Source organism: Sebastes fasciatus, chromosome 23 (genome assembly GCF_043250625.1).
Source record: "Sebastes fasciatus isolate fSebFas1 chromosome 23, fSebFas1.pri, whole genome shotgun sequence".
NCBI lineage: Eukaryota > Metazoa > Chordata > Actinopteri > Perciformes > Sebastidae > Sebastes > Sebastes fasciatus.
In genome coordinates this window covers 12,676,986-12,686,199 of record NC_133817.1, presented here as the reverse complement: position 1 = coordinate 12,686,199, position 9,214 = coordinate 12,676,986, and the positions used below count along the sequence as shown (strand labels likewise).

The window sequence follows — 9,214 nt, the reverse complement described above, 5'->3', positions numbered from 1 at the left end:
ACATTTATTATTTTTCTGAGGAAAATATGCAATTATAATCTTTTAAAAACAAGAGAAAAAAAATTATAAATATAATGAAAAATAAATACAATTATATAAAATTACACTGACAAAATTACACTATGAGATAATTTAGTTTATCACTTTTTGTGCAATGTAATAGCAGAATAAAACATGCACAATTTATTACATTTTCTGAGGAAAATATGCATTTATAACCTTTCAAAAAATAAGCAAAAAATAAAATATAATAATAAAATGTATTACATTTTCTGAGAAAAATATGCAATTATAACTTTAAAAATATAATAAAAAATAGATAAAATTATATAAAATGACAATATTACATTATGAGATAATTTTGTGGAATATAAAGTAAATATTTAGTTTTATTGCCAGTGACTAGTGATAAATGTCCTTTGATTTATTGTAAGTTTGTGCTTATCCATTGTGCCTCGCCGCAGGCTCACTATTCATGCAAATATTCCCTCATTCACTTGACTTTGTAGCCAGAAAACAAAGAACCACAGAGAAACGTTTCCCGCAAATCTATATGCTCCCATTTAAATTTTCAGAAAAGCGTATCATTGAACAGCACCTATTATGGATGTGTATGTTAGATACATATCTCGCCCTGTATGCAAATTCTCAGGTCAGGCTGAGAATTGGTGGTATTCCTGGTGGATGGGTGCAATAAAAGAGGTTTTTGTTGTTGCTAGATTGTGATCTGCACTATGAGAGACGGTGTGATGCTCCGATGTCTATCTCATCTGTGCTTCCAAAAAAAGAAGAAGTGTAAGACTGCAGGAGTACATCGTGACGTTAACACATTTAAATTGACCGGCCTCTCTACCTGTAAACGGTGAACAGGTATTGGGGGTGTGCAACACATATATATACCTGTTCACATAGTGTACACCTGCACTAGTGCAGCAGTGTTCACCTATTGGGACAGAAATGGCCTCAACTGAGAGCAACACGCAGACATACAAGATGGTGAGTTGTGAGGATGATGCATTTTATTACAGTTATTTGGAAGAATTTGTCTAAATTTTTTATTTAAAGGGAAAAAATCAGATTAAAATTTAGATTTTTGTGGGTGAAATTTTCTATCTGTTGCAGACGTCTTTGGACAGCGACATCAACCAACACTTCCAGGATGCAATTGATGTGATTCAACACCATTCAAATAATTCATATTATGATTCAGGTACAGTAAAAATCTCTAAATGACCATAAATATAATGATATTTATCTTTCAATGCATGATTTTATGCTTAAAAATCTACAATCTTCCTCTCTTTTATCATCTAAAGAAAGCAATTTCAATTATTTTAACACTTTAATTAATTATTTTATGTATTTTTATGATCTGGATACAATGACAACTGCTTTTTTTTAATTTCAGAGTACACATATTATGAGACTTTGGGTACCCAGCCATCGCTGCAGTGTCAGATCTCCTGCTGCCTCGTCACACACCCGTCTGATGTAACAGCTCCAGTTTATGAGTGGAATGACATGGCTGTAAGTTGAAAAAAACTGTTTTTGTGTGTTTTAAAATCAGGAAAAAATATATAGAAAGAAGGGTTTTGACTTTAAATTGTTTTCTCTTTCAGCAGCAGTCTTGGCCTCAAGTCATGCCTGATGTCTCCTTGGGTCACTCTGTGCCAAATGAATCGCCTCATTTCTACTCAATCTTGCCACCACAGAGGAACACTAAAAGTAATCAGCTTCAGGTTTTCAGTATACTGTACTTTATATTAGCAATTATCTGTGACTAAAACAATTCAATCTCCTCAGGCCGCAAGAAGCTTAGGCTTTATGAATACCTCCACGAGGCTCTGAATGACCCCAACATGGGCGACTCCATCCAGTGGACGGACAACGGCAGTGGCACCTTCCACTTCATCTCCAAGAACAAGGAGAAGCTGGCCGAGTGCTGGGGCCAACGCAAGGGCAACCGCAAGACCATGACCTATCAGAAGATGGCGAGGGCTCTGAGAAACTACAGCCGCACCGGTGAGATCATCAAAGTGAGACGCAAACTCACCTACCAGTTCAACCCAGACATCCTGCACAGGCTGGGCTCTGCACAGGTGTCCATGCACCTGCCCTGCCGCCCCGCGCAGGAGGAGGCCCACGCCCGGCAGCAGAGCCCGGCTGAGCAGAGCTACTGCGGCTCTGCGGCGGTGGCGGCGGACTGGCACAGCTGGTACGGACACTACCAGCTGCAGGAGGACTACGACCTGGCCTCCAGCTTCACCTCACACAGCACAACCAAACTGTGAGCTGGAGGACGGGTTGATCACACTTAAAAGTTTGAAAAGGTTCTCAAGGACTTCAATTGTTCTTCTCTCTGGGTTCACATTCAGTCCACAAGTTATAGTGGGATCATCACAATTAAAGGTGTTTAAATACCCTTTATTTTATCATTTTGTGTTCCAGAGTGGAGTGCTTTTTTAAATTAATTTGTAAATATTCACTTTTTTTTTTTTAGAAAATCCCTAGATTTAAATAAAAAAACACCTATGTAACTAAATTGAATATTTAATTAGACATATTTAGTAAACAACAAACTTATATTTGTCTTGCAGCTAATGCCAGTACATGTTTTAACACATATTAACAGGTTGACCTCATCAATCAGCACACCTGCATTTAATAAAGTAATAATTAAGAGTCTTAACAGGAGGTTTTCAGAGACTGGCTCCATATTCAGTCAGTGCGTGTTTAGACTATTTGCAGTTTTTTGTGGATTTTATACACTTCCAGTCAAAACTATCACTGTAAATTAATTGTAAATACTTTTAAACTACAAAATATGAATGAGGAAATTACCTAAGTTCATCAAGAAAAGTGGTTTCTCCGAAAACCCCTTAATTTAAATAATAGTATAACTAAAAAATAAATAATTTAAACATCTTTAATTAACAAAATACAGTTCTTTTAGACATGCAGCTTTAATGCCACCATATTGTGGATGTAACAGGTTGACCTTTCCAGTCAGCATACCTGCTTTTAATAAAGCATTAATTAAGAGTCTTAACAGGAGGTTTTCAGAGGGTCCATATTCAGTCAATGAATTTTTGTGTGAACAGTTTTTGTGGATTTTATACACTGCCAGTCAAATGTATCACTGTAAATACTTTTAAACTACAAAATATGAAGGACAAAATGCTCTAAGTTCATCAAGGAAATTGATTTCTTAGAAAATGCCTAGATTTAAATGATAATGCCCTGGATATAACTAAAATAAATTATAATTTAGACATCTTTGATTAACAAAATACAGTTACATTTGACATGCAGCTTTAATGCGACCATATGGTGGACTTAACAGGTTAACCTTTCCAGTCAACACACCTGCATTTAACTAAGCACTAATTAAGAGAAACATGAGCTACATAACAGGAAGGATTTAGGTCTTTGATAGTCTGAATAACTAAATGTTATCTTATGAAGACCTAAATAAAATAAAATAAAATAAAAAAGATAAAATAAAATAAAATAAAATAAAATAAAATAAAAAAGATAAAATAAAATAAAATCTTTAATTATTGTGGCTTATATTATGCAATGGCATTTAGAAACATGAGAAAAAAAATCTGTTTTCTGCTAAAGGTGTACAATTTAGACACAACAATTAAGACAATTTGCAATAAAATAAATAAGAATCGTAAACATGTACCTATATTTTCTAATGTAGACACACTGTTTTGACTCTACTTTGTGTACGAGACAGTAGAAAAGGTAATAAAGATTATTTTATGACAGAAATAATTTATATTTAAAAATCTATGGCTCCTGTTGTTACAACAAGCAACCAGTAATAAGCACCATGTGTGATGATGATGATGATGACGTGTTGATAATTTTCTTAATAAAACAATGTTTTGTATACTTATTATATTTATTGTGTATAGTAAATGTTTGATATTAATATCATAATTAATTGTTGTACTATTTTTTTTCTTTTGAATACAACCAATAAATCAGTCTGTGTACTCTCACATGTGTTTCTTCTTTACTGACTGATAACTGCAGTCGCGCTCTCGTCTTTTGTCATAAATAAAAAAAGAAAATTATCACCGGGCTGAAAAGATTTAGCGCTGTCTCCATTGTAGTGAAATATTGCAACAAGCACACTATAAAAATCTGAAATTAAGACACATCCTGAGAGGAAAAATATGGCAGCAAGTGTGTGTTTTCCTGAAAAGCGAGCATTGTGCGTAGACGCTGCCTCCAGGCCAGGCCTTATCTGCTGCAGCGGGGAGGATGTGGTCAGTGCTGGGAGGCTTTGTTGATGGGTTGACTGGTGCTGGTGTTGGGGCTTTGTGGGATGGTGGTCATTGTTCCTGTGAGCTTTGGGTAGCAAACGTCTGCTGTTATATAGAAAAGCCCCGTCCTGTGGGGGGTATAAAAGGAGCCCAGGCTCTTGAGTGTCTCAAAGTCAGTTTTGTGAAATTCTCCCAAACTGAAAGGACTGTACGGCATTCAGCAGTGATGGTAAAGAGCAGACTTGTTGCAAGGATGATAAAAACATTCTCTAAAAAATGCAAAACATTGAATATAATGCAGTATTCAAGATTGATTTTGAATTATTTATCTTTATCAGAACTCTTTCCAGGACACTCAATCTGATTTGGAGGTGATCTTAGAGTTCCTAGAGGAGTACTACAGACAACACGCTGGAGAAAATGGTAAGCCTGGGGAATTCAATTATAATATTTAAAGACTAATTTGATCTTTGAGCATTTGTTTTGCTTTTTTTTTTATTACAGTGGACAAGGTGTACTGGACTGCAGATGAGAGATATGCACCTGTGCATGAAGAATCCTACGAGCAGCGTTGGACGTGTGATGAACCACCTGTAGGCATCATTTGTTTTTCCTCCACACAACACATTTGTATATACCGCATGTTAAATGTGCACCTTTAAAGCTGTGTTTCCTTCAGATCATCAAACCTGCACTTCAGCCTTTGCTGGCACACGACGCCCCGGCAGCTCTCAGCCACAACACAACAGCAACATTGTGTGAGCGTGGGTCACTGCCAAACTTTGTATCAACAAGACAAGCAACCAAACACACAGCGGGGAGCGGTGAGTTCTCCTTTTTCTGGTCATTAGATACTGTTATTGCCTGTTTGCTAGTGGCATGGGGGAAACAACACCAAGAGAGCAAATAAGAGACCTTCCCTTTACCGTAAAATACAATGGAGCTTTAGCTCAGAAGCTGTTTTTACATATCTATCAGATAACCGCAGTGTTTACAGCTTTACCCTCTCTGCTACGGTCCCATTAGTGAGGAGATTTTCTGGGAATTATATTTGAGGAAATGATTAACTGTAACAAGCTAACTGTTTCAGAGAGGCCCAGCTGCTGTTAAATCCCTCTTTTAAATCCCTTCATTATGCCAATTCCTGTTTGCTCACTGGTTGCAGGTGGAAAGGTGCGCCTCTTTCACTTTCTCTTTGAGATGTTGGAGGATCCCAACATGGCCCACTGTGTCTCGTGGGTGCCGGCAGCCGCGGGCGTCTTCCGCTTCTCCTCCACGAACAAGGACCAGGTGGCGGCGCTGTGGGGGCAGAGGAAGGGCAACAAGAGGCCCATGACGTACCAGAAGATGTCCCGCGCCCTCAGGAACTACGCCCGGTCCGGAGAGATCTTCAAGGTGAAGAAGAAGCTCACCTACCAGTTCAGCCGAGACACGCTGACGCTGCTGCAGAAGTGTCGACGAGGAGATTTGTAATGTGGACTAGCTCATATCATGTCATATAAAACTCTAAAGGTGCTCTTTTTTTAATGTTTTTTTTTTTTATCTAGAAGCTTTAGGTCCCATATTGTGCTCATTTTCAGGTTGATACTTGTATTTTATGTTTCTACTAGAACATGCTAGGCAACAGCTTCGGTTCATGTTTACTTCCTGTCAGCTGATGTCATTGACATCCAGTGCAACAGGAAATAAATTGGGCACATCTACAATGTTTAAGTTTAAAACTGTGAAATACTCTAAATATTGTAGATTTGTGACATCACAAAATGACAAAAATCCTGACGGCTCATTTTACGGCACAGTTTCTGAATACGGGCTGTTTGTATTTCTCCCTTGATTGAGCATTTTTATACTTTCGAAGTATTTATATAGTACTTAAACCTGTTTTATAATAAAAAAAGACATGAAAATCTCACTTTTTACAATATGGGACCTTTAACTTTCCACTATGTGTGTGAAAAAATTCACAAAGTTTGTGCTGTAAATAATTAAAAAACATGTTTTACTCTTACAGTCATCATTTTATTGTGTATTTATTGTATTTTAGGGACAATGCACTCATACGAAAACATAAATAAAGGGCCGCACACTTAAATGCAATTAATTGGCACATCCACAATTAATGTTAGGAGCTAATGCTCTTCTTCATCTTCTTCGTCTCGGCTTTACAGTCATACCCAATTTATTCTTATTGTATTATATATATTATATTATTATATATTATTATCATAAAGTGAACCCATTTTCATTCACATATCTTGAGGTCAAAGGTCAAGGGACCCTGAAACACTGAACTTTCATATATAGGCTATCAGTAATATACAGTATAAATCAGTTATCAAAACACCATTAAGTAGATTTCCTGAGACTTACCCTGAAGTTTTCTATAACAGCAAGAACACTATGTTTCCCCTGAGAGAAAACAGTCATGCAGCAGCCTAATGTGCCTCTTCGCCTGCTGATAACTGTGTTTTCCTTTATGTACTAAAGCTTTTGCTGGCTGTTAGGAACCAGAGGGTGTCAGTGTCGTCCATCTCAAAGCTTCTCAGCCTCTGTTGTGTGACCTCATGGCCAAACCTCCTCTGTGATGTGAACCCTCGGCCGTGGCCGGGGCAGTACCAAATGGTTTTGTGCTGTTTGTAGCGGACCCACATGACACATCCCTAAGCCCAGTATTTACTGCTGGAGCCTGCTGTGGGTTATAAATGGGCTAACAGAGCTATGGGTGTCTGTTACCAAGAAAGGCCACATGCTGTGAACTGAATTGTGATAACGGTCATTTAAGGAAAGTTCTTAATCAGAAGCTTCCACATCATGTGATATCTGTCGGCTTGCGGTGGCCTATAGATCCAATTTTGAAGTGACAGAGGATCTTCGTCTTTGCTTTGATTGCACATTTCTGATATAAGCTGCGTTCCTGTACACAGACAGTATTTGTAGCCCCTAAAATAGAGCCGCGCCTCGTCTTGACTGTTCTATAGGGTTGTCTGAGGAATTAATTGTGCATGTTTTAAGTGCACTGCCATGTTGAGATCATTAACATGCCCAAGTGGTTATGATATTGTTAGATTCTCTGCAGGCGCTCGGGGACATGTAAGGAACATGTAAAGAAACCTCAGCAGCATGCAGGCTTCCTGTAGCTCGTAAACCCGACAGCCTTTCAGCCTTGCGGTTTAATCTCAGCGACCTTTGATCGGAGACCGCACCTGATTTATCACTTGTGTTTGACGCGCTAAAAGATTAATTAGGAGCACACACAGTGACATAATTCACAATGAAACCCTCTTCTCATGTCAAATGTCAAAAGGTTTATGACGGCTTTCTAAGTATAGGCCATACAACCACCGCCCAGGCATCTCCCCAGTATTTATTCACCAGCCTGCTGTTCTTGGACAGCATTCCTCCGGGATTAAACTGATATCTGGCATCAGGTCGCAGCACACAATAAAGCCATACATTCTCTGAATATGCTGTATATCATCCGGGATTGTCGGAGAGTGTTACGTCAGCCTCAGACCTGTGACTATGACAACAGCTCTCCATTTATTTTATATCGCAGTCTCCTCCTTCTTCACCTACTTCTATAGTGCATTCAGGGTTCTCACCTCTGATGCCCCGCTGACAGCCCTCACCCTCGTCCTGGAAGTGATGATAATAAATCTAGGATTAAATTAATGTTTGTGACAATGCGCATGGTTGCTTTCCTGCCAAGAGTTAGATGGGAACATAATGAGAGTGGTATCAGGCATTCCTTAAGGCCATAAAGGCGCTCGCCTAGGGCACCACCCTCTAAATATAATAATAATAATAACAATAACAATAATAATGCTGGTGGGCGCCCCTCCTCATTTTCTGCATTAAGGTAACAAATGAACAAATAATAGATAAAGAAAGAAAGAAATACACTTTTCACCCTTGTAATTCTGTTTCTCACACTTTTTCATCGGCCTGGCCGCACTTATTTATTAATAAAAGTGCAAATTCTAGTGAAACTGACAAATCACTTTTAAGCCAACAATCAGGGACCATTTGTTTATTTATATTATAATAAATACAGTTATTTATGAAAATAAAAATCTTAATTTTTGTCTTAAAACCATTAGTTTAGTGTCGCAGTTTACGGGGCTAGGGTTAGGGTTCTGGGCATGGATATAAAGAGAACTGGATACAGCGTTGGAGGCGGGCTCTCGTTCATTCCTATGAGAGTTGCTCAGTGGAGCACAAAGCCCCAATGTCTTGACTGCCGAGTGATAAAGTACCCGGATCATCCGGCAATCTTCCGCATCCATTAGGGCGCAGTAGTGTCTTCATTAACTCCGCCTCACAGACCTCGGTCCAGCCGCAGGTCTGGGTCTCATTCACATGAACGGAGGAAGGGAAATAACTCTGGATTCGGCTAATGAAGGCTATTCAAGTGTTCATACTGGGAAATTGATTTACCTCAGTTTGGAGCCCCCCGCCCCCATTGGCTCCAAATCCAAAATACACCTAGGGCACCAAAAAGGGCTAGATAGAGCTAGCCTTGAGTGGTATCAATCTTCTCACCTAACTATTGAAAAAGCAATTAAGTGTGTTTCTCAAAACGTAGATCTATTCCTTTAAGTCAAACAGGCCACTTTGAGTAATTTTACAAGAATGTTCAGCCATAAAAAACAGAAAACCTGGGCTCTGCAGAACACGTATTGCTCTAACTACAAAACAAATATGTTGGACTTAAATCCAATAAGCAAATACAAAGTAAAATGCATCATTTCGATGTCACTTTTGTGCACAAGGCAGCATAAACCACGCATTTACTTTTTCAAGCTGGCACAGCAACCAGTGGGTAGGGGACAGTGATGCAGTGTCCGTCCACTACAGAGAGGAGGAGCGTGCCACCTCTCTATATAAGGCCTTAGAGCCTGGTCCCTCCTGAATCTGTCGCTGGTCCTCCTCTC

The 9,214-nt window shown here is 38.8% G+C and overlaps 2 protein-coding genes across 3 annotated transcripts; both read left to right on the top strand.

Annotated features, from left to right (window-relative positions):
* The first annotated feature begins 867 nt into the window (after positions 1-867).
* On the top strand, positions 868-3,983 carry spic (Spi-C transcription factor (Spi-1/PU.1 related)). Of its 2 annotated transcripts, none has more exons than XM_074625345.1 (5): positions 868-996; positions 1,123-1,210; positions 1,409-1,527; positions 1,623-1,725; positions 1,804-3,983. In XM_074625345.1, exons 1-5 carry the CDS (start codon positions 958-960, stop codon positions 2,289-2,291), a joined length of 837 nt encoding a protein of 278 aa, XP_074481446.1. In that variant the 5' UTR covers positions 868-957; the 3' UTR covers positions 2,292-3,983. The 2 variants fall into 2 exon arrangements, with proteins under 2 accessions (XP_074481446.1, XP_074481445.1); XM_074625344.1 differs by having other exon boundaries at positions 1,620-1,725.
* Positions 3,984-4,278: 295 nt separating this feature from the next.
* Positions 4,279-6,226, top strand: spi2 (Spi-2 proto-oncogene). Its single transcript, XM_074626091.1, has 5 exons — positions 4,279-4,509; positions 4,619-4,703; positions 4,785-4,873; positions 4,960-5,104; positions 5,446-6,226. Exons 1-5 carry the CDS (start codon positions 4,279-4,281, stop codon positions 5,751-5,753), a joined length of 858 nt encoding a protein of 285 aa, XP_074482192.1. The 3' UTR covers positions 5,754-6,226.
* The last annotated feature ends 2,988 nt before the right edge of the window (positions 6,227-9,214 follow it).

Coding starts and splice junctions, on each gene's coding strand:
- spic (XM_074625344.1), top strand. CDS start 958: ATGGCCTCAACTGAGAGCAACACGCAGACATACAAGATG. Junction 997..1,122: donor ACACGCAGACATACAAGATG/GTGAGTTGTGAG, acceptor TATCTGTTGCAG/ACGTCTTTGGACAGCGACAT. Junction 1,726..1,803: donor ACCACAGAGGAACACTAAAA/GTAATCAGCTTC, acceptor CAATCTCCTCAG/GCCGCAAGAAGCTTAGGCTT.
- spi2 (XM_074626091.1), top strand. CDS start 4,279: ATGTGGTCAGTGCTGGGAGGCTTTGTTGATGGGTTGACTGGTGCTGGT. Junction 4,510..4,618: donor TACGGCATTCAGCAGTGATG/GTAAAGAGCAGA, acceptor TATCTTTATCAG/AACTCTTTCCAGGACACTCA. Junction 4,704..4,784: donor ACAACACGCTGGAGAAAATG/GTAAGCCTGGGG, acceptor TTTTTATTACAG/TGGACAAGGTGTACTGGACT.